At 39.5% G+C, this 25,122-nt stretch overlaps 1 protein-coding gene across 1 annotated transcript in view; it reads right to left on the minus strand.

The window, feature by feature from the left end:
• Positions 1–3,212: 3,212 nt before the first annotated feature.
• The window catches only part of CAP2 (cyclase associated actin cytoskeleton regulatory protein 2), a 69,425-nt gene continuing 47,515 nt past the window's right edge, over positions 3,213–25,122 (minus strand). Inside the window, exons 8-13 of the mRNA XM_082310999.1 lie at positions 12,536–12,728; positions 11,489–11,664; positions 9,410–9,533; positions 9,103–9,185; positions 6,321–6,461; positions 3,213–4,751 (exon numbers count right to left, since the gene is read on the minus strand). Of these exons, the coding sequence (XP_082167125.1) occupies positions 4,668–4,751; positions 6,321–6,461; positions 9,103–9,185; positions 9,410–9,533; positions 11,489–11,664; positions 12,536–12,728 (801 nt within the window). The 3' untranslated portion in view covers positions 3,213–4,667. The remainder of the gene's footprint in view (positions 4,752–6,320; positions 6,462–9,102; positions 9,186–9,409; positions 9,534–11,488; positions 11,665–12,535; positions 12,729–25,122) is intronic.

The following is a 25,122-nucleotide window of genomic DNA, read 5'->3' on the forward strand; positions in this document are numbered from 1 at the left end:
GCAAGTGCCTAATTCCCTACGACATTGAAAAGATTTCTGGTTTTCAAATGCAGACTTAAAATTACTTACCCCTTTATCTTCAATAGCTCTGTTAAATATTCCTTTTGAGTTCAATCAGGTATTTTTTTGAAAAGTCCTTTTAATGGAGATATGCTTAGTGGCGTTAAAAAAAACGGAACAAATTAATCATTGATAACAGGTAGATGTTTTGTCTCCATCCTTGTTCATCTCACTCAAACCTTTGCTTTTTACCAGGATGATAATTTCAAAATCAAAGTAATCTTATGATGTTTTTACAGTGACTTTTAGAGAGTTGAATTTCCTAGTTCTTTGACAAATAGTATACACGTCCTTTGCAAACACTGTTATCCCACATTTTTTCATTAACAGTAAGAGCTTGCAAGGGCCTGGGCCTCAGCTGGTTTCTGCCATCTGGTGGATACACGGAATCACTACCTCAATGCTTCTGATTTCCACTAATTCTTAGCAACCAGTATTTTAAACAACTAAGCAAGTATCACCGAATCACAGAATGGTTGAGGTTGGCAGGGACCTCTGGAGGTCATCTGGTCCAACCCCCTGCTCAAGCAGGGCCACCTACAGCCGGTTGCCCAGGACCATGTCCACATGGCTTTTGAATGTCTCCAAGGAGGGAGACTCCACCGCCTCTCTGGGCAACCTGTGCCAGTGCTTGGTCACTTGCACAGTGAAAAAGTGTTTCCTGATGTTCAGAGAGAACTGCCTGTGTTTCAGTTTGTGCCTGTTGCCTCTTGTCATGTCACCAGGCACCACTGATGAGAGCCTGGCTCCATCCTCTTTGTACCCTCCCTCCAGGTATTTATAGACATTAGCAGATCTCCCCTGAGGCTTCTCTTCTCCAGGCTGAACAGTCCCAACTGTCTCAGCCTTTCCTCCTGGGACAGTTGCTGCAGTCCCTTAACCATCTTTGTGGCCCTTTGATGGACTCTATCCAGTATGTCCATGTCTCACTTGTACTGGGGAGCCCAGAACTGGACGCAGCACTCTAGGTGTGGCCTCACCAGTGCTGAGTAGAGGGGAAGGACCACCTCCCTCAGCCTCCTGGCAATGCCCCTCCTTATGCAGCCCAGGATACCATCAGCCGCCTTTGCTGCAGGGGCACATTGCTGGCTCAAGTTCAATTTGGTGTCCACCAGGACCCCCAGGTCCTTTTCTGCCAAGCTGGGTGGGCCCCCAGTGTATACTGGTGCATGGGGTGGTTGTTCCCCAGGTGCAGGGCTTTGCAGTTCCCCTTGTTGAACTTCATGAGGTACTTGTACAGAGTACTTCACGAGTACTTTTACACAGGTTCTATATTCTGAGATCCATTGAAGCTTTTCATAGGAAAAAAGCTTTTTACATTTGGACACTTAGTAAAAAATCTCCTTCTCTTTTACGTGTATTTTACTGGGTGATAGACAGCATCTATACTGGTGAGTATTTGACCCATGCAGGTTTATAAAAATGAACTGGCTAATTACACCATACACATTTGTTCATATCAATATATGCACCAAATGCGCTGATTTCTGTTTTGACATTTGCACTGATTTAGAGCATAACCACAATTTTAGTGCAGTGTAGAGCTGAAATCAAGGGGTATACCTTGTGTGATAGCATGCAGTAAAAAGAAATGATCAATAGGACCTTAGGGGTGTTCAGCGTTTAGCAGTTCATTTCTTGCTGGAGTCAACCATTAAACACAGATCAAGCTTGCTGCTAAAGACTTGGTGGACACAACTGATCATGGTTGGGATGACTCATCAAATCATCATTCTGCAGCTTGTTGACTATTTCTCCCTCAAGATATACTTGATTTTTCAGAAAATGTGTTTTTAACCTTTAATTATACACATACTCATGTAGGGTAGAATCAGAACCTTGCATTTATTTTGTTTATTTACCCCTCCTTTATATTTATGAAGTTAAAGACAGGTTGCAGGGAAAGAACATTCCAACCTACTGGAAATGTATGATAACTATTTTTGATGAGGACCAGAACTGACAAAAGCTGGTTATAGGTTTTATGTCACGTGGCTGACTAAGAGTACTGGATAAAAGCTATCTGCATATTTGAAAAGTCTCTCTCCTATTTTTCTGGTGTCCAGTAATGCATGGACTTGTTAGCCTTTTCTCCAGTTGGAGGAATTACCTTGGGTCTGTCCACGCAAGGCCTTCTTCCTTATCTTTTAAACCTCTGCCCTCTGACGAAGTTCTCAGGTGTGTTCAGCCTGTCAGCCACGCACTGTTACTGCATAAAACTTCTTCCTGTTAAGAAACCAGTCAAAAAAATGTACTTGGGTCTTGCATGTTGCAGAAACACGAGTGTCAGGAAGAAGGTCTAGCCACAACGGAGTTTGCTTTCAAACATTTAAAAGAAGAATCAGACCAGCCTTCACACAGTTTGTTTTTGAGGGGGGAGTTAAATCCCCAGGAGGAACTAAAAGAATTTGCCTGCGTAGTGATTCAGAGCTGTCTCGCTGCTTCCTGCTTATCATCAAGCATTTGATGCTTGTTTTGTATCATACCTCGAAAGGATTAAGTGGCTTCCTGTTGCTGCGTAATGACTTGATCCCTGTTTGATGCTGGATGAAAACAAGAGTCAGTATTTCAGGTCAGAATGCTCCAGAATGAGATTATTTTATGGAACAAATTATGATTGTGATTTAAGGATTAAACAATCCTTCAACAGTTTTGTCATGACAACTACGCGATGCCCATTTTTCAGATATGAAGCACATCGAAGTGAAATATGGAGTGGACCGCTTGTGGTTTGTTAACACAGGAGGGACACATCCAAAGCCATATAGGGAAACAATGGGAAAAGCTAAAAATAGAAGGCAAACCTTATAAACTTGCACCAGGTCATGATCATCTCCCTAGATATAATCTCTGGAAGATACAGGTGTACCTAGAAGTGAGAATCATGAAAAGCTCAATTCTCTGGCTGTCACCGAAGTTATATGCAAGAAACTTAAGGTTTATCTGCTAGCATGCAGAATACCCACTATTCACTGTCAGGTGGATTATGGCAGCAAAAGTGATAATATTTAATGAAATGGGAGGAGGAGCTACTTTTTCTCAATCACGCTTTTGAAACAGCATTTAAGAAGGAGAAAGCATATAGGACAAACACTACAATGGAGCAAGCTCTGAACAACTTTGTATTTAAACAAGTACATTTTCCTTTTTATTTCGTAAGAAGTTTACTGTTGAAAAAATGGTATGTATTAAAGCAAACACATTATACACATAGATTAAACATCAGAGAGCAAAACCTTACGGAATGAGCACTACTGGTTGTACTGTATAGGGTCTACAATCAAAGATATACTTAAAAACCCTCAAGAATTAATGTACTTTAAAGGTAAATTAGGCACAAAGTTTAGCTTGTAACTAGCTCTGCAAGCATCTCACTGTGATTTCACTGTTACGAAGTATTACAAGTGATCAAAAACATAAGCTGACTTTTTAAATTTTTAAAATTTTATTTGTACTATGTGCTGAAATAGTACAAATGTATACACCACTCCACCTTTGTTAAAAAAGCATGTACAATAAGGACTATAAAGTAGAATCAAAGGGCTAAACAGGAAATTACCCCTTTATTTGGGTTCAGAATTAGTATGACATAAATCTATGGCTTTCCTTTGTGAACATATTTGAAATTGAGTAAGCCCTACAAATGTGGGGAAGAAACAGGAAGGTATTTTTGATGAATATGAGTTACAATAGCAATGTTTTAAAGGGACGTTATTAGTAAGGAAACTAGCTGGTATCTGGCATATATGCCTCCCTCAGTTTTCTGAATAGGATGCAAAATACAATGTGAAATTTTAAAGAATGAGAGATTGTCTCACAAAAAAAAAAGAAAAAAAGAAATCCAAGGAGCAAAAAACCTTCAAGTGATTTGCTGTGAGGTTTTAGCTTAGATGAGGCTTTAGCTTAGAAAGAATTACTAATTTGCAAGAAATGAGAGGGCAACAGCAAGTCTGTGGACCATAATGAAATCTCACCTCAGAGAAAACACAGGGGTCTTCTAAATATACATATTAGAAAAGTGTTTGATTAAAATACCCGATTTTTTTAATCTTCTGTTAGCAAAACGTATTGCTGAAAGTTGTCCTTTTTCACTTGTTTAAAACAAAACCGATCATGATTGCCACAGAACTACAAGGAACTGCATACTTTCTAGGGGTACATTTTACTGCATCATACAGGAATTGCTTAATAGGTAAAAATAAACATCTTAAAGTCTTAATGCTGTTTTTGATTAGCAGAAACAGAAAAAGGAATGCACTGAAGCAAGATGATAACAAAGTGTATCATGCAGTATTTTGGCTTAATGTATACAGTATTTCAAACCAATGATGTAACTGGAGGGTGGGGGTTTTAATCCATTACATTCACATGACATCATTTAGAATTAAAATTGTATGTGAAGGCAAACTGTGTGGACACATGAAAAATACTGGGATGCCTAACAAAAGCGTGCCAGATGTGTTATTGTTTCTAGCATGCAGAGCTAATGCTTGAAGGCCTATCACAGCAGTATGAACTACTGCTACTTCTAGTTCTTTACATTACTGCTTTGTTTATGCTGGCTGCGGTCTGGTCACGGTCAGCAAGTGCTGTATGGCGTTAGGAAGTTAACCCACAATCTCTGCAGGTTCAGTGACCAACTTAGATCCATCCCATGCTGTCTTGAACTGTTCAGGAACCGGAAATTCTTTCTGGTAAGAAACAAAAGCAACAATGATGGTTAAATAAACAGTGGATACCTCATGAAAACTGGTGGAATACTATTAGTGCTACATGACTGAGAAAGCATTGATAGCTCAGACATGCCAGGATTAGAGAGAAGCCTTCTTCATTACCCTAGGAAGCTATTTTACAATGCCACACAGGAAAAAGCCTTATTGCTACCCAGTTTCAAATAGCCTCGGTATGGTACTACTTTGCAATAATCCCTCTCACACCATTATTTGGAGCAACTAAGTAAATAAGCCTCATGTCAGAAATGACTTTAGATTCCATCAGTGTCTGGGTTGGAAGACAGTAGAAAGGATTTAGATGTGGAGATTTAGCGAGGAGACTAATTTTAAGGACAAAAGCAATATTATAATATGGAAAAAATAAAATAAAAAAAAAAACCCTATCATTTTAAGTGTGATACAGTTCAAAAGACTCAGCATCCCTTGTGGGGTACACAAAATGAAGCAAAACATCAAAGAAAGTCTCATTCTATTCTGTATATTCGTTGAAAGGGTGGGAGACATTGTTGGGTCTTTCTCTGTTCCCAGTAAACAAAAAACAATGTGAAGAGAAGGGTTTTTTTGTTCAGACCTCAGATAGATGTTTTGATAGCAAGTAATTTCAGATGATATGGTGATTTGGGGCAAGACTGATCAAAAGGACCTTTTTTTTTTTTTTTTTAAGAAATAGGTGACTATGCACCCACTGAAAATCATTCACTTTTTAGTTATCTGAAGCTGGGCATCCAGCAGTCACTTTTGGAAATGTGGAGCATGAGAATTTTCTTGTTACATGTATTCTTTTATAAAGCCTAAACTCCTCTACCATACAAAATTCCAGCCCAAAAGATTTACAAGAAATTGAAGTTCTGTCTACGGCCATTCAGTGCAATTTCAACACTGCTCTGTTGAGGAAACTAGGAAACTATTACAAGTATGCTTTGCCTGCATGATCCCTTGCTAGCGTGTGAAGTGACAGAGCATGACTTTACTAGAAATGCTGGTGGGCATAGTATCTTACTAGAACAGAAAAGGAGGCGGGAAAATGCACATGTTGAAGTGTCTTTTAAGGACATATGTTGAAAATAATAGGAAGTATTACAGATGCTACCCATGTATCAACAGCTTTAGAAAAAACAAGTACATTATACCACATTATTTCATCTGTCGTAGCATTATATTTATCTTTGTTTTAGCATTGTCATCTTCAGGCTTGAGTGCTCTTGTGTGAAGTGAGTTTCTTTGGGAGATTATGTTGAGATATCAAAAAAGAAAATTAAATGGACAGGAGATGAAGCCATTATCTATCAAAATGGAAAGAAATAACGTCATATCTGATCTTTGAAATGACTTTGTGCCCAAGAAAGTAAGGAGTTCTTCCTGCACTGATAGCTGAGATATCGGTACACAGAAATTCAATTGTTTTAGATCATTTTTTGGTGATGTAATATGTGTGGTATGTTAGTTTCTTTCCTAGCAGTTTAAATGCTATTAGCTACCAAGACTAGTGGGGAAGGGGGAGGAAAGCTTTAAAAATATCTCACTCACATAATCACCGTCTTGGGGGATGAGGATGTTCATCTCGGATGACTTGGCACTCACAATCTCACAATCTAATGATTCCTCACTGAGGTAGATGTGGCAGCCTTCTGTTTTGTTAATAGAAATGGTTGGCACTTTCCCCATCACCTGCAAAATAAAATCTACTTAATATGAAATTTTAAAATGCACACAAAGATGCTGTTAATAAAATCCTCATTGCCTGCCAGGTCTAATTTTGGCCACCAACATCTGATCTGTGTGTCAGCTGCCTGCATGATGCTTTGATTTGTGAGACACTGTGAAAATTCTTGGTGGTGGTAACAAAGATCTATACCCAACAGCAAACTTAAAATATGCAGCAAGCTTTTAATATACAGTTTGTTGAAAGTGCTTCCCTGATTCTAATTTCAGTGACACTTTTGTGCTGATATTTAGGCGGGGTTCACCTTGTTCATCAGTGAGAACTGGTTAAGAAATCAACCATGTCAACTCCAACCCAGTAAGGGCAAATGCAAGATCCCAGCATACAGTCGTACTCAACGAGTGATTTGTAATACATTCTGAAGACTTCAGAGCTCTTCCAGGTTTTACAGCATATAATAGGGAAGGGTTCTTATCCCCTTCAGGCAAGCTACAGTTCTGACAAAGTACTGAGATCAATTTAATTAAATCTCTAAAGGTATTTCTTATGTCACTTTTTAAAAGCAAGCACAAGATTTACTTGAGGGGAGAAAGGCTAATCTTCTCTTGTTTACAGTTCTACAGATTAAAAGATTTATTCATGGCTAACTGGCTGGCTCGCTGGTTGTCAGTAAAAATCCCCCCTTCTCCTGCCCTCTCTAGCAGGGACAGCAATATACTCTGGACAATGCATCAAAAGGGCAGAGGTTATTCTGAGCCATGAAACAGTAACAGCATGTGATAGATGTGTACTTGTTAATGAAAGAGTGTCTCCCATCACTCAAGAATGTATTTTCTGCTTCAGTTCCTTAAATATGACAGCAAACAAAGAAGTGGTCTGTCCTCTTGCATCCCACCCTGAACCTGAAGTCTGATCTATGTCGTGGATCACTGCACCTTAAACCGATCTTTCTTTTCTTTAATGGGTTCTTACGCAATAAAAAACAAAAGGAGGGCGTGTTTAATAATTTTTTCAAACATCTGGCAAGAAAAAAAATACCACTGAGACAAAGGAGAGCCAAGCAATATGACAATGAAGTAACCATTTATAGCAAAATCTGTAGGATGAATTTACTGACATTTGTTGCATGAACATATAATATATTTGCAAATTATAAGCTCAGGTCTTCGAAAAACTGACAAAATTGAGGTGCTTAGCACTTGGCATACTCAAACCCTGCAGAAGCTGCCTGATTCAAGCAGCATATAGCATATAGCCAGACTCTACCTTCTTAAGTGGAACTCCACTCTGCTCCATGGCATAGAAGCCTTATGCAATATTCATAGAACCTGCTTAATCAAAAGAATTTTGATTCTTAGAAAAGGTATTTCCCCTTTATTTGAGTATTAACAAGCGTGGTTTCGCTATTCATTACATATGAATTTTTCAGCTTTTATGAATAGTTCTAGAGGTAATGATAAAAATCATCTAGTTATTTAAAAAAACCCACTCAAATAAATGCCTGGGATCCTTTTCTTTAATGAACTGCCTCTGCCGTAAGAAGACATGTAGTCATCATGAATAAAACTGCTTGTTAGAGTTCAGAAGATGATGCACAGCTGGTAGCAATGTTGCATGAGGTTCAAGATATAAAAAAACCATCTTGCTATTATTCCCTGTGGCGGCTGTGACCAGTATTTCTGAAGCGTGGCGCAGGATTGTCTACATTTAATGTCATACAGCAGGCCCAGCCTTTTAATCAAAAGACCTTACCTTGCTTGAAGACTGGCAGTTTGATATAATTTAATTAACATTTCATTTCTTTTTTGCTTAAAATAATACATCCTAAAGTCCTTTCTTGAGACTAGGTTGTGTATGTTGGACACAATACAGTACTAGAGCATGTATAGTTAGACCTCTTTGGAACGGGATGAATGAAGTGCTGTAAATGTCAGGCTGACTGTCTATATTTTGAAGGGAGGAAGTGTCCCCAATAGAGAGGGCAACATATGGATTTAAAATACACCTGTTTTCTTTTCATGGGAACCCCAAGGAAGGTGATCTCTGATGAAGCTTTGCTTGCTGGTTATCAAAGACAAAACCAGTAGCAGCCCATTGGTAGGCAAGTGACTACATGGCTTACTCATGTAATGTGTCACGTCGCTGGCAGGGGAGATTTTCGAAATCCTGGCGCCTACTTTCACTTTATGTCATTTAGTTGTCCTTTGACAGTCTGTTTGAACATTTCTGTTGAGAAACTAAGAAAAAAAAGAAATAACCATCTTCTGGGCTTAGGAATCAATTAGCTAATTGTCAGAATTTGTTCCATAAGCACTGCTGAACTTTCAAGTCCTAGGAGCTGTTTACCATGAAGGCAAGAAAATTAGGGCCAGAAGTAATAGTTCTTACAGTGTACAGATCTCTCAGCTTCACTGGAACCAGAAGGGACTGGGCTAAGGGAGGTTTGTTCAGTGATGCTCAATAGTTTTCATAGCCATTTTCTAAATACGTCAGCAGAATTTAGTGCATATAAAGATACATTTGGATGCATCAATCTCTTATTTTTGTTGTGCTCCTGTGAGTTTTTAAAACCTCTTGTAGCTACATGTTGGGCATTTTTTCCTTGCTTGTTCTCTGTCTATCTTCGTTTTTCAAATAGATATTTACCTGAATCTGAATATCCCTGGAATTGATCACTTCCACGATTCCCACAACGTTGTCAAACACAAGGCCAAACTTTTTACAGTTGTCTAAAATAAAAGCAATCATAAATAAGAAAGGCAAGATAAAAGCAAATATATGCACACCTGCTACATTAACTATGAAAATGCCCGGTCTTGCACTGCATAGCTGAGCGGCTTTACTCACGTGATCAATCCATTACAGGGAATGGAATGATTCAGATGCATTATTCATCACATAAGTCAGTTTTTTCAAGACTGGCATTTAAAGCCCAGCTGAGCTATCCACTCACCAATAGTAATTGAATTGATTTTTCCTTTTATCTGAAGCGTAGATTTGTTACACTTAAAAATGTAGGCCACTTGCTTGAGTTCAGTGTTGTTAATGACCAGGTCATTCTTATCCTCTTGATATTCCTATTTCAAAAGAAAGTTTATTTAATTGGTTGTCTTTAACTAGCTAACAGTCAGACAGAGTTTAGTACAACTTATCCTCGAGTCATTGCATCTTCAGTTACAACAGAGCAATATCCTTCCTGTGGCTTAAAAACCTAATCTGCTTGGTGATCAGATGTTTCACCTAATTCACCCTTAGATGGCACATGTATATTTTAGAGCTGCAGAAATTAAGAACTTAGCATAGACCATGACAAAACCCGTTAATTTTGTAGCAAAGACCTTATGCTCACAAGAATTTAAAAATGCAGTCACAAAACTGTTGCTTGACTCCTATCCAATTTAGACCGACACCTTGAAGAACAGCGCAAGTTTTTGTTCCCCCAAATGTTGTAAAATGGTCTATACAGTATGTTATGAACGGGTGCAGGCATTACCAAATACAATAAGGAGTAATAGGTGAAGACATTTCCTTTCATTATGAAGCATGAAGAGACAGGCTGGGGGAGGAGTGGCTGGAGAGCTGCCTGGTGGAAAAGGACCTGGGGGTGTTGGTTGACAGCCGCCTGAACGTGAGCCAGCAGTGTGCTCAGGTGGCCAAGAGGGCCAATGGCATCCTGGCTTGTATCAGGAATAGTGTGGCCAGCAGGACCAGGGAGGTGACAGTGCCCCTGTACTCGGCACTGGTGAGGCCCCACCTCAAGTGCTGTGTTCAGTTTTGGGCCCCTCGCTACAAGGACATCGAGGTGCTGGAGCGTGGCCAGAGGAGGGCAACGAAGTTGGTGAAGGGTCTGGAGCACAAGTCTTATGGGGAGCGGCTGAGGGAACTGGGGTTGTTCAGCCTGGAGAAGAGGAGGCTGAGGGGAGACCTTATTGCTCTCTACAACTACCTGAAAGGAGGTTGTAGCGAGGTGGGGGTCGGTCTCTTCTCCCTAGTAACAAGGGATCGGACGAGAGGAAACGGCCTCAAGTTGTGCCAGGGCAGGTTTAGATCCGATATTAGGAAAAACTTCTTCACTGAAAGGGTTATCAAGCACTAGAACAGGCTGCCCAGGGAAGTGGTTGAGTCACCATCCCTGGAGGTATTTAAAAGAGGTGTAGATGTGGCGCTGAAGGGACATGGTTTAGTGGTGGACTTGGCAGTGTTAGGTTTATGATTGGACTCAATGATCTTAAAGATCTTTTCCAACCTTAATGATTCGATGATTCTATGACATTTACACTCCATGGATGTCAAGGAAAGACTAGGGATCTGCAAGGAAAGTTCCAGGTACTATAACCCTAAGGTAACATAACACAGGCAAACTGTGACTGCACCTTCTGCAAACTCAGCTCCACAGTAATGACTGTGTATATAACCTTCTGCATGACTAAACTGCATATTGTTTCTTCCGTCTTTTAACCAACACGGTCATGTGGATTTTCACCCACAGATTCTTTAGTATATGCCTACATAAATTAACTCCCAAACTTGAAACACATCTATCTTTTCCATCTGTAGATTGAGAAAAAGGAAAACACTTCTCTACTTTTAAGCATGGGAGATGTGCTTGCATGGTGATGAAAAATAAATATATAATTCCATTGGTTAACAAAGCTGGAGAAAGTGCTCTGTGATAATACTGTTATGTCTCATTCACACGAACAGCCTACAAGAAGGCATTTTAATTGGAGTTCTCCACTGGACTTGTTTCTGGGGGATTGTCTGATTTTGCAAGGAATTTATATGCTGGTTCTGCCATTCTTCAGTTCGATGAATGAGTATATGATTCTCAGAGGCGAATGAATTAACTTTAGCTGCTACAGAATAGTAAAAAGTAGACTGTAGCAAGGCAGAGCAATGCAAGAATCAGCCCATTTTAGTTTCAACTTTGATTGGTTGCACCTTGATCAGAGACAGCCTTTTGCAAGACGTTCAGGGCTCAACCTGGTTTGCAATGTGCCGGGTGCAATTCAGAGGTGTGACTGGAACTCACCACTCTCCACTTCTTTCCCTCTAGCTCCAAGACAGGAGCATGGCTCTGCTGCGGGGAATTCTTGGGAGAGGTGGGACTTGGAGTATGGCTTTTTGTTGGAGAACGAACAGACGGACCCTGGGCACGTAGGCTGGGGTTCTTGTGAGTCTTCTGGTCATCAGAGACATGTCGAAGCCCTAAAAAAAAGGGGTGTTTATGAAAGAGAGTCTGTTTTCCGGTCCTAAGGGTGTTCATATTTAAGCAGGAAAGGTTCATTTGTAATCGTGTTAAATTATTCTGTGAATTTACATTTTTTATTTCCTCAAGGTTTGCCTGGGTAACCAGCTAAAGTGTAACTGCCTACGTATTTTTAGTAATTCATATAAAACCTCTTTTACTGTGGATGGGCTGTCTTAGTATCTTTAACAGGAAATGCTGCAATGTCTTCTAGTCACTCTCTTGTCTGTAGCAAGCTCTAAGAGCTTGTCATGTCATATTTTTCCATCCATAAAAATGAGATTCTTTTTCTAATTTATGACAATATGTGACCTATCCTTGCAGCATTAAACGCATATATATCAATCGTATGTATTTAAACTCACAGCCATCCACTTTAATTACAACTGTCCAGTATTAATACAGAAGCTTTAATATTGTACTCCACAGTGATCTGTGAGCCGTACCTTTTCACCTAACGCGTAACACGTTTTGACACAGGTTGGTACACTGAATGTTAATCAGAAAGGGGGATAAATTTCTATTGCAATTGCGACTTACAGGCTCACCAGCTACTGGGGATTGAAGATGTGCAGCTTGGCTGCCTTAAAATTAAAAGGATACCTCTAAATAAATGGTGTGAATTTCAGGTATGCTGAACATATTTGGGTGCTGTTGCTTCTAGAGGAGGTTTTGGTATGTAGTCTCATCCATCAGACTCAATGCACGCCTCAGAAAGATCTGAGTTGCTTAAATGTAACTTAAAAGTGCGGTGGACGTTAGGTTAATACATGTAGCAGCTCTTGATGTAGTTTGACTCGTGGACCAAAATTTGATTTCTTTTCTCCTGACCTTTGGTAATTGCCTCTCCCTGATTAAGCTGTGCAAATAGGGCTGAGCGAGATGCGGTTCCTTCATCCTTTACGGTTTCTGTATCAAAGATGGGGGGAGGTCCAGGTGGCGGCGGTGGTGGTGGCGGTGGCGGGGAGAGGCATGACCCGCTTGTTACAACAGATCGCATAGACATGGGTGATGCGACAGGACCCTGTTTGAGATAGATAGATGGAAATCATTTTACATACAGTGTTTCAAGCAACATTGTACTATGATAACTCTTATTTATTAGCATTCTTGAATGCTGCGCGTTTGAGTGACTCCAGGCAGCCACAGACTCAGAAGAATTTCTGGCACCATAATTGAACGTAATACTATGAATCTTTCCCTGCATCAAAGCAGGCAAGGCTGGAAAGACTGGCAGTCCATAGCACTACCTTACTGCAGAACTACTCCACCTAAAATATTTCTCTCAAATGCTTGTCAAGACTGATGTTAAAAATCTTTAATAGCAAAGATTCTGTCATTTATTACAATGTCTACTTTCATAAAAGGGAAAATGTCTGCTTTTTTTCACATACCAAATTCAGTTAGCCATAGATTGGTGTGCATTCAAAAACATACAGAAAATGTTTTGCTCTAACACAACCAACCGGGAGGGTCACAGACTGTCAGTTATACACATACAACTTGCTAAATTGTATGCAAGATGTAAAATGCTATTCTTCAGACTGTTCAAGTAATCTGCAAAGATTCAAATACAGCAGAATGAAAAACTATGGTGATTCAAGTCTCTTATTTCTGAAAATCAGTATTGGAGTTTTTAGTTCAATTTCTCAAATTCTTTTTTCTTTTTTTCAATTGCAGGAGATCACAGCATACAAGTTACAAGTGAGGGGGGCCTTGGTAAAGTAAGTAATCCAATCTTTCTTTCAGTTTGCATAATCAAAAGTACATGTTTTGGTCTGAATTATAATGCTTACATAGAATATTATTGAACAGACAGAAAATACTGATAATGATCTAATTAAAATTTTATGCATCCTTATAATAGATGCAAGATAGAATCTGAGAAACTGAGAATGACTTTTTCTGTCTTGCCACTGAGTGTCACTCTGATCCCACCTCTCTGCAGCAGAGCCGAGACTGTTTTAAAAGAACCGTTGTGAAAAATTAGATTGGTTCCGATGACATTAGCTAGCTATACAGACATTGTGCATCGCACCAGTATACATTTATTAGGTGGGGAGATACAATGGGAAAATGACAGGGACATAGAGAGTCACAGCTCCTGTGATTGGCGACCTTTGTTAAGAGATACAGATTGTTAAAAATGCATCCCTGGTAATCAATACTGGAAATAGATACTGCTTAGAGGATATTTTTAACCATTTATGACGCCACTCCTTTCTGCCTTCCACTAAACTGAAACAGCAAAGTATCCATCTGGTTCATGCATCTCACATGAGTGAAAACTGTAGCTAATTTTTAAAAAGTAAACTTGTTCTGGCCTGTAATCCCAAACTGATAATGGGAAAGGGGCTGAGGTGCACATGTGCCTTTTTTTCCTTTTTTTTTTTACTCTTCAGACATACTCTTTAATAAAAAAAAGAAGCCTGGCACATTTGAGTAAGTAACTGCATTGAAACCTCTTAGTCATTATGACCCTAATTAGAGTAGCAAGGAAAGGGAATAATATTAGTTAATCTCTTAACGTATACCCTTTATTGGCACATGCATCTTCAGCATGTAAGTACTGTTGCATTTGAAGGAGCTGTTCATGGAATATGTTAGTGATGAATACATAGCAAGATTCTTTGTCATATTAGTGACATTAAAACTGCATTGCACAAAAAAGACTGTTGAATCCCCGGTACTTGGGTGAGTAAAGAAACTGATGTAGTGGCGCAGTTTGATTGTTTCTGAAAGGATCCAAGATCTCTTAAGGGAATGAGCTCTCTTCTCTGCTATTAAGTCTTTTTGATCAAATGTAAACAAATGAGAAGAATCCCCTTTTGGACTTGATTATCATTTATTGTCAAGATATACTGAAACTGATATGGCCTGCTTTTAGAGACATTTCATTGTTGCATGGATACATTTAACTCAGAGCGTTGCTGTTTACATACTTAGTAGTTATAGGTTATTGTTTTAGGCTGGGGACAACTTCTTCACTGGGCCCTCAATTTACAGTGCCTGTCCTCCTGCCTCTACTCATGCCAGTAACGCTACCTGCACCAGAGTCAGCACAACTGTGAATTATTATAATAAAAAAATGAATGTAAGTGGATTTAGTGGCACAATCAGTTGTTGCTGCCTGAGGTGCAATAGAGATCTTCCCTATCTGTTGCCTGCAACCATAGCAACTGAATCCACTATGTCCTGGTTATCCAGAATTATGAACATTGCATTTGCAGGGCTTTTTAAAATACTCAGATACCCAGAAATGGCACTCAGCGTTCACACTGCAGTGTGAGCATGCAGTTATGAATTATGTATGCTTTATTGGAGGAGATTAATAGTAGTAGTGGTACTGGTTAATAACTTACAGTCTGAGATAAAAATCTGATTTCCCAAATTCCAGATTAACATCTGATTTCCCAAACATACCTTATTGCTTCCACCTGCATAAATATAGTGCTGTGATTTTCCAGAAACTTGTGTGTGTAAGAAAGACTCACATGTTCATTTGGAATTGACACCAATTACATTCTGCAAAGGCTGCAAAGATGCATTAGAGAAAAAAAGATAAAGAAGTTATCTGGGTACTCTGCATACAACACCGAGTGGTGGGTCACTCTGCCAGTCTCTTTGCTTAAAGTGTCAAACTGAAGGCCATCACAGATCATGCAGGAGACTCCAGGCTCCAAGTGACACTGCTGAGGAGTGCATCAAAGGCAGTTTCCCAAATGGCAACAAAAGTATGGGAATGTCTATGTAACCGAGGTGGAAGCAAAATTCAGAGGGATTTATCTGTGGGAGTGGATGCTCTCTCTCCCAGAACTCTTAAAGAACTATCTATCTTGTGAAAGTACAGACAAAAAGGAAGGATTTTAAATACATCAATCAAGTTTAGACATGCTTTTGTATGACTGGAGAATGTCTTATTTACTTTTCAAGAAAGAGCAGAGTTAGGAAAGGATCTGGGAAACCAGGAGCATCTTTTCCTTCTAGAGCAGTACTGCTGAAAAGACAAGTCTAGTCAAAAATCTCAATCCTTGACCTCAGGAGTGAAGACATTCTAGTCCTTTGACTGGGTTTCAAGAGTAGGAAAAAAAATTTATCCCTTGCAGTCATGCTGTCCATCTGCCTCCTCTTTTCTTTACAAGCCTGGTCCCTCCACCAAAGTCAGTGGCTATCTCCACTGAGCTCAAAAGATTATAAGTTAGATCTAATTAAGAACACAGGAGCTGTCACAAGGTCTCAGAAGACACCTGGGGTTCAGTCACCCTTCCCACTTTTCCTCTTAATTTTGTGCAGTCACAGAAATAAGAGATGGACTGAACCTTTGTTGTTAACTTTTCTCCTGCATGACAAATTCTTGTCCAGTTTATGACGAGAGTTACAGCTACACAAGCTAACAGGTATTATATCATGATATTTTCAATTATGTCTGAACATCTATGGCCATTCTGGAAACTGCAAACAATTTCAATCATAAATTAGGCCAAGCAAAACTGAAGGACAAATCAAAGGAAAAAAGTCGCTAAAGTACAGGGAGGGACTAACTGCTCCACTGCAGATCTACCGTCTTACGGCATGGACACAACCAGTAGGACAATCCCCCATTGAAATAGAACAGCATGGAAAAGGCAGGCAAGTCTCACTAATGAGGAGGTGTACGGAGACTTGCTGTAAAGAGGGGTTCAGTCTCACTTTGGCTTTTGTCTTCTTTTCTTTGGTGTTTTGATTTACCTGACTGAAATCAAACAAACATTCAAGTGAGATGAAATTCTTTGCGGGAAGAGTGGCTCAGGGAAACTAACAAGGGGACAGAAAGCACAAAAGTGAACTGGAAATGCAGAAAACACGTTGCACTTCTTGCATTCCCTGCATGCCAGGAAGATGGGCCCCGTGCTGCACTCAAACATGCTGACGCAAAGGGCAGTTTTAAAATCAGCCTAGGGAAGTGGCTCCAGGAATTTTCTTTCTTGATTAGTTTTGACCTCTGTTAATACATAGACCTCCAAGTTACCAACCTAAGTCGCTGGCAATTGGTTTGCTTTCCTTAGTCACCCTTCTAAGACCACTTAGACCCTCAGGCTCTAGAATATTTCTGAACCAGACTCTTAAACTATTCTGGTATCTGGCAATACTTGCATATAGTCCTATCCAATTTCAACTAAAGTGCCCTTCACAAAGTCCATTCATTTCTGGTCTGTATAGGGTGGTGTTTGTGAGAGCTGCTGGAAATAAAATAGCATGTTATATGCCCGCAAAAGTTCATCTATCCTAAAGCAGCAGGTGCTTACCAGTTTTGCTATTTGCAAACAACCCTTCAGATTAACTTCAAGCAGATGTTAACAACAGTGTATTTTTACACAAAGAGTATTAAGAGCCATTTGGACTAGCAAAGGCAGTTATTTGCAAGCCGCCTTTCTTCCTCTTTTATTTCAGCTGTTTGCCTCGGTAACAGCTGCTGTTGTCAGTGCTGTGGTGTCTATAGACATCACGTCAAGTTATGCTGATAGCTGACTGTTCTCATTAACCTGTTGGTGTGGTCATTTTTCCATCATTTGCAAATATGCCCCTTTTTATCAAGGGAATAGATAGCTTCAGCCTTACTTCGTGGAAATGTAACACAAAAATAAGCCATTAACTTTTAACCTGCTAGCTTTGTATCATAGTGAACTCGTTGTGCTTTAAACCTTGCTCCTGGAGCTTTCTGAAATGGGACAAAATGTAATTCTTTGAGTAAGGTCCTATCAAGAACAGGAGATGCGGGCCCTGCGGCCATGTAGTAACAGCTCTGTAGGGGATGGAACATTCCAGAAGTTTCCTCCCAGGGAAAAAAACTGTCTTCAACTTCCAACTAAACCATGCTCTGAATGGGGTGACAGGAACGGGTCAGGGTTTGCTCCTTGCTGGATAGCCCAGAGCCATCTGCAGAGAGGCCCAAGGGCCTCCCATTGACTGTGGCTCAGTAGCTGCCTCTGGTGACCGTGTCCGAAGCTGCTCATGGAGCTGGGTCTGATAAATGCATACTATCACTGTGCAAGGGGTTGCAGGATTGCAGTACAGCCTCAAAGTATGTTTTATTTCTGCCTTTATCTTGTATGACTGGCAGAAGGGTGAGGTACTCTTTTTCTCTTTGCTGGCTACCTAGCTCGCTCACTGGAAGACAGAAATGACTGCTGTTCAGGCAGCTGGCTGGTTAAAATTCATCTATGTTAAGTCTCATTTAATTCCCTTGAAATTACAGTAGAGATGAGTGAAGCCCTTTGCTTCTGAGAAGCTGGGCCTTGTTACAGCACACTTCTCCTAAAGGCTTCCCCTGGAGCACAGGGCAACAGCTAGTCTTGTTAGAGAAATAAAATGCTGTTCGTACGTAACACAAGTGCTCTGGATGCCATACTGTCAGTAATTTTTGGTGGCCATATGCAGCTTGACATGTCTTTAGGTCTAACCCCAGCTACTGAGAGACACTAAGAATTTCTTTTTATGTCTTATCACAGATGTTACTATTTCCTGAGCCATTCTTGCTGAACAATTCCCTGGGCTAGCCTTCTATGTCACTGTTACTATATTTGTAGTATTGTAGCAGCAAGGAGCCCTAGTCAGAGGCTCGTATCTCTGGGGATACAAGGGGCTTACGTGCCAGGTCCTGTACAAACACCCGTGGTGTTCCTCTGTGTTTATCCAGCTTTCGGCTGACACAGTGCAGCACGGAAACTGGGGGGAACAAAGTTTTTGTGGTGGGAACCTGCTGTGGAGCGTGTGAATGAACCCACATTTTATAGCTGCAATGGTCATTTTTACTCAGGACAAACTGATTATAAACATCTATATAATGCATATAAATGAATTATATATGCATGGGTATAATATATAGCACCTATTTTATTAGTCATTCATATTAAGAGGTAAGCATCTATTTGTGGCTGAGGCAACAGGTGGCCTAGATAGAGGCATAAAATCCCTTCCTTAATTTATTGAAAAGCCTTCTTTTCATGGCAGTGGATAAACAGGAATCCTACATTCTTCTCAAAAAAAAAAAAAAAGATATCCCTGTTTTCTCCCCCTCCCCCTTTACAGTAATTCTAGTTTCACACCTAAAATGATTACAGCATTCTGTATTGTTCTTTCCATACACACGCACAGCCAAAGACAAGAATCATGAAGCTCAGAATATCATGTATCAACCTCTGGGAACAGGTGGACTGTGACTCAGGGGCACAGAGCTCTTGTTAAGGTGTTTTTTGTGTAAAAGTAGCTTAGCACAACAGTTCTATTACCTACTGTATTTAAGCCACCTGTCTGCGAGGGGTTATGCTGCCCTGAGATCCACAATTTACTAGATAAAACAGCTGACTTATGGGGCCTGTAATCTTTGTGAGTTAAAACACAAAACAGCAAAAACCAGGCCAGCCTCTTTTCTTGTCACTGGGTCTCAGCAGAATTATTTATCTGTTGAGTTTGCAAACTTTGAAGCCCCTTTTAATACACTTCTGCCACTTATCACCTGTTCAGGATTTAAAATGGTGCTTACATCTTCATAGTTACCCAGATATGTTTTACACAGCCAAGGTCTTCTAAACCATTTGAGGACTGTATGCTAACGTAATTGTCAACAAGTAACGTGCTCCCACAGGCACATTAAACCATCTTTTACTTAAATAAATATTCAGTTAAAAAGAAGATCAATGCCTTTAGCAATATAGTAAAGTTTTAAAAGATGTGCCTTTTCCTTTTCTCTCCATTCTGCATGCTTTCAATTTTCTTTTTCCTTTCCCTTTTCCACTGGAACTAGGTTGCATTATGTTACAGGTCAGGTTGCGTTTGACAGCTGTCGTCAAACAAGCCTCTTCCAGGTTCTCCCTTAACCTGTCTGAATGGTGTTTGGTCACTGATGTTAAAAGGGCACTGTTGATATCCAGTAAAGACAAATATTGTCAGCCATTGTTGAAATAAGGGAGTAAAACTACTTTCTTTCAAAGGTACGTGGATGTAATTGAGGCAGTCCTGACAAAAGAGGCAACTATTGTAGAGTTGCCAGGATGGCCAGTTTCTAAATTGACAGCGTACCAAAAACTGAACATTGCCTATTCTCTGAGAAAGAAACGGTTGACATTAAAGGATGCAAATTTGTCAACCAAAAAGTGTAAGGAAATAGGGAAAGGGAAGGGAAGAGAAAGGAATGGAAGGGGACAGAAAAGGAGAGGGAAGGCTATGACTGAGAAAAATTGAGCACTCTGAAAATGTCTACATCTTATCCAAGCTACAGGCATTTAAATCTGTGTATCTATGCTGCCCTTACTTCTATCTGAATGAGGCCTCTGGGATTGCAGTTGTGGCTGTGGCTGGAATTTGGCACTACAGTTCTGCCCTTTAGCTTTAATGAAGTGACTCAGACGATGGCTTCTTGATAAGTGGGTCAAACTAAACACAGCATAGCAGAGATACTGGAAGGGTAATAGGAGGCTTTTGCCTGCAGAAGTTGGTCTTTTGCAGCTTGTTCACCTCAATATGTCAAGAGATGACATATTACAGGAAAATGTTTTGATAGTACAGGAGAGAGGCAGGGCCATTTCATAAGAAGATGTCTGGAGGTGATTATTTTAGACAAGAATGAAATCACCAAAGTCTATACTGAGACTAGTATCCTTGCGCTCAATCAGGCTAATGTAGGAATTATGATGGCTCTTCTTGGTGTGGAGCCTGTGGAGAACTTCAGCTTTTTAGAGGGTGTTTTTAGAGTACTATCTAATGAGTTATAAATGTTTTTTAAAATGATATTTCAGGAAAAAAAGACTTGAAGATACTGTATTGGCTTCAATGGGAACAGGATATAAATAAATCTCAACTGCTTGTAAAGGTGCAGACTTCCTCCTAAGAATTTGTTTTGATTTGTAAAGCGAGGGGGAACATTCGTCACTTGCGTGAAATTCTGTATTAGAAACTAAACCCTGTAATGAAATTGACTGCTAGTTTGTAAATATTTCCTGTTTGTAAATAGTCCTGCTGGCAAAATTTGTCCTAAATGACTATTGTATAAAAAGAACAAAAAGTTAACTGCAGATCCACCTGCAACTGAGAGAAGCATTCAGGACAACTATCCTTGAGCAAGATTTGTTTCTTAACACTTCTGTGATGTACAGGAAACTACAGCAATCTCTCATTACTACTGGTTGTGTTCTTGCTGCAAAGTTAACCTGCAGAAATAGGAACAGAAGTTTCACTTCCCCCAGCTTACTCATGCAGTCCTTGTAGCAAACAAACTCCATTAGGCATTCTTGTGAGCTTGTATTATAGCTGTTCATTTCTTTGCACCACCAGAAAAAAGTAGAGAGGGAAGAAAGAGCCATGCTTCAATAGAATCCCTTCGTTAGGCGAAAAAAAAGGAAAAGAAGGGCACTTGCTGTTTTTCAGTAAGAACTGAATAAAGACATAGGTTACTGTTACAGCTGTAGATTTTGTGTTAAAGTCAGAAAGCTGTAGAACGCAAAAATGACAGTTGCTGCATGGGTAAAATGCTACACTAGGCATTTAAAACATTGCATTATAATAACAGCTTTTGCATAAGACTCACTGACATCTGAGAATGTCATATCTGGTAGCAAATTAAAACTTGCAAATCTCCATTAGGTTGGTAGTTGCTATTGTTCCCATTGTGAAGATGGCTAAATTGAGATGTAGTGAGTATAGCGAACTGCTACTCACCACAGGATATGTGTGGCAGAAGGCAGCTCATACTTTACATTCAAAATAATGAACTACAAAATTACACTTCTAAGGAAATACAGTAGATCCATCTGACTTCCACTGACAAGCCTATTTTCTCTGCCATACGCACAATCAATTAATGAAGATGAATACTTCAGATCATGGTGAAAATACAGTGGAACATTTTACTCTCTGGGACAATCCTGCTCACAAACATACATACTTTAAATATGGAGTTTTCTTCTGTGAGCATAGTACCAACAAATCTCCTAACTGTATCCATCATGCCTTGAAATGCCTGCGATTTACGGAGGGTCCAGTTTTTGTACCACCACTCCACATGGGTAGCAAAACAGGCTCAGATACACAAAGGTCTCAAGGTCCTTAACTCCACTGTTTTCTTGTCTTTCTCCTCACACAGTCCCACGCATTTCAATAAGATGGCCTCAAGGAGTAAAATATTGTCACACATCTTGGCAGAACCACAGCCAAAGAGAATAAGGAGAGAGAATTCTGTTAGATCCAAAAATCTGTAAGCATCTGTTTTTATCACAAAATTATTATAAAGCTGACAGCGGTAACTGTTATTGTCAGAGCTGACTGCTTAGCCATTATTTCAGCCTTTGCACTTGTTTTAGTGTCTGTCTTGTAATTTATTAAGATATTTCTTTTTCTTTCCTCTAAAGTGTCTGCCTGTGTGCTTACCGCCAGAGCCAGGAACACTTCACTGTATGCACTAGTGATCTGTTCCAAGGCTGGCTGCAGCTGCCCTGTGCCGCTTGATGGAAGGGTACAGGGGGGTTGGAAATGGCACAGCTTTGTCATACTTTGCCGTGCCACAGAGCATGGCCAGAAATGTGCACACCACGGCATACAGCACCTATAGGTAAAGGGGCCAACTGCCCACTAAAAAATCCCGTCCCCTCCTTTTTGGAAACCCAAGCATAGTCTGATCTAGGCTGATGCTCCTGGGGTTTTGTTGCAGTTCAAGCTATGAGAATACAGCTCTGAGAGAAGCAGTAGTTAATGTTCTCCCTGACTCTTTAGTCTCTTTAGAAATATCCAAAAATGTTACTTAATAGCTTTTTATATAAAGCTTCAAGCATCGCTTTGTTGACTTCTGCGGATATGAAGGGTAAATTATTGGTATAATGTACTTTTAAATCTGTACTTATACAGGCCAAAAACTTTCTCTCTTTCTCTCTCCCTCTATAATAAAATAGCATTTCTGCTACAACGTCTCCCTTTCATAAATGTGCCACTTTCCTAATGCCTTGCCAAACTACTGCTTTTTCCTTTTTTCCTTTTATGCATATAAGTGGAAGCTGCTGTATGCAATGATTAACAACTGTGTCTGGAATATATCTACAGCTTTTATATGTATCATATTTCTGTCTAGGCCCTGATTCTGCAGACCTTTATGCTTAACTTCACACAGCATGAATCTGTGACTTTCATTCTCACTTCAAAATGTATAACAAAAATGAAATTATCACTTGAGTAACTCATTGCTTTCTTGAATGTATTTGTTACCAAGCTTCATAGAAATATTTAAACAACATTTAAACAACAAGCTATTTAAACAACCTGCTAACTTACTGAATTCTGATTTCCTTACACTCACATGAAGTAAAACTTTAAAAAATTATACATCCATAAAAATGTGTTTGTAGTTTAATCTTTCTGACACGCATTACATGAATGATCATTTAAATGAGCCATACTTCCAAGACAACTTTCAGATCTGAGTGATATCCAAAGTGAGTGAAATCAGTACTTCAGATGCAGTAATGGCCTCGTCACTCATGATGGAATGAGCACTCTTGGCAGGAAACTATGCTTAATATGAATAAACAAGTCACACCTAGATTTGTATTCAGCAATTTCTTGCACAACTGAAGAGAGGGAAATAGAAAGCCGTGATGGCTGAGATGCTGGTTTTAAGACCAGTCAAATATAATCTGCAACAGCTACACTTCTGAATAAGATTACCAGTACTTAACAGCAATGAGAGTTCCTCCTGTTTGATCAAATGGCTATAACAAATCTTTATCTCGTAACACTATTTCCATACCTGTAAAGTTCCATTAAAGGTGAAGATGATTCTTTCTCTGTATTAACAGAACTAAATTTGTCCCAGATTCTCAGGCTAATTCTAACAGGGTACTACAATTTCTTTTCCTTACCTAATAATACTTTTAAAATCATTAGCTCTTCTCACATTCACTGATTATAATAGAGTAGGATGTAGCAAGTGTGAAATTTTGTACTAAATTAAGGAAGAGAATAATGTTTAATGTTTTATATTTTTACTACAGAAACCTACAAAGCAGCAGATAATTCCAGTCTTCTAATTTATCATGTTTAAACACTTTTGCATTGCTTCAAACGAAGAAATACATACAGATCATGGCCTCTCCTGTGTTGGAACTTGCACTTGAATACTTGAGTACTGTAAGGCCTTGTACAATGTCTAATGAAGGGTGTGAAGAGAAAGTTGCATAGTCTGTTGCTGAGCACAAGTAACATACATTCTCTTACATGGTTATCACATCCACACAGGGGGAGATAAAGTAACTTTTCCAGGTACCAGAGAATCACAGAATGGTTTGGGTTGGAAGGAACCTTTAAAGATCCTAGTCCAATCCCCTTGCCATGGGCAGGGACATCTTTCACTAGATCAGGTTGCTCAAAGCCCTGTCCAACCTGGCCTTGAACACTTCCAATGATGGGGCAACCACAACTTCTCTGGACACCTGTTCCAGTGTCTCACTGCCCTCATCATAAAAAATTTCTTCCTTATATTCAATCTAAATCTACTCTCTTTCAGTTTAAAACCATTGTCCCTTGTCCTGTCACTACAGGCCCTGGTAAAGTCTTTCTTCATCTTTCTTATAAGCCCCCTTTATATATTGAAAGGCTGCAATAAGGTCTCCCCCGCGCCTTCTCTTCTCCAGGCTGAACAACCCCAACTCTCTCAGCCTTTCCTCATAGGAGAGGTGTTCCAGTCCTTATTCCATGTTAAAATACATTCTATCTGAAAGCTCTACTTCAATTCCCTATGTTCCTGAGTTCTTACAATGGTTTGGTCTGGGAAATAAATTATATCCGGTGGCCTACATGAGTCCTCTGAATAGTCATTCAATTTTTTAAAAAAATTATTTGCCTATACAGAAGAAATTATAAACTTGGTGTGAAAGACTGCATGTGCAAGTATGTGATTGCACTGGTAAGTTTAGGAGATGATAACAGCAAAGAGCTGGCTGATTATATCTTTAATATACTTCAGCAATTCTCCTAACCTGATAATAAACATGAGCACGTTATTAGAATAATATAGAACATTGCATCAATATAGACAGTGGACGTAAACTCTTCCATTTATACCCAACAGAAAATTGATTCTTCATGTTTATACCTCTCTTAGAGATCAATATTCATTGCCATCGTCTTTCTATGCATCTCAGATGTAACACACAGCAGATGTTTATATAAATAGAGAGAGAGAGCATAGTTAGGCATACAGTTATATTTACTCTCTCTCTCTATGTATTTCAGAAATTATTTCTGTATGTATAAAATAACAGTTTTATAAAGATAGCTATCTGTGAAGTAATAAATTGGTATGTATCCCTTGTGTTTCTTTTTCCTGTTATTAAATATCTCTCTTTGTTTAGTTTCTTTCCACCATTCTTCTCCATTCCCTGTCATGTTCCCCCAAT

The sequence above is a fragment of the Platalea leucorodia genome (genome assembly GCF_965183815.1).
Source record: "Platalea leucorodia genome assembly, chromosome: 1".
In the NCBI taxonomy this organism is placed as follows: domain Eukaryota; kingdom Metazoa; phylum Chordata; class Aves; order Pelecaniformes; family Threskiornithidae; genus Platalea; species Platalea leucorodia.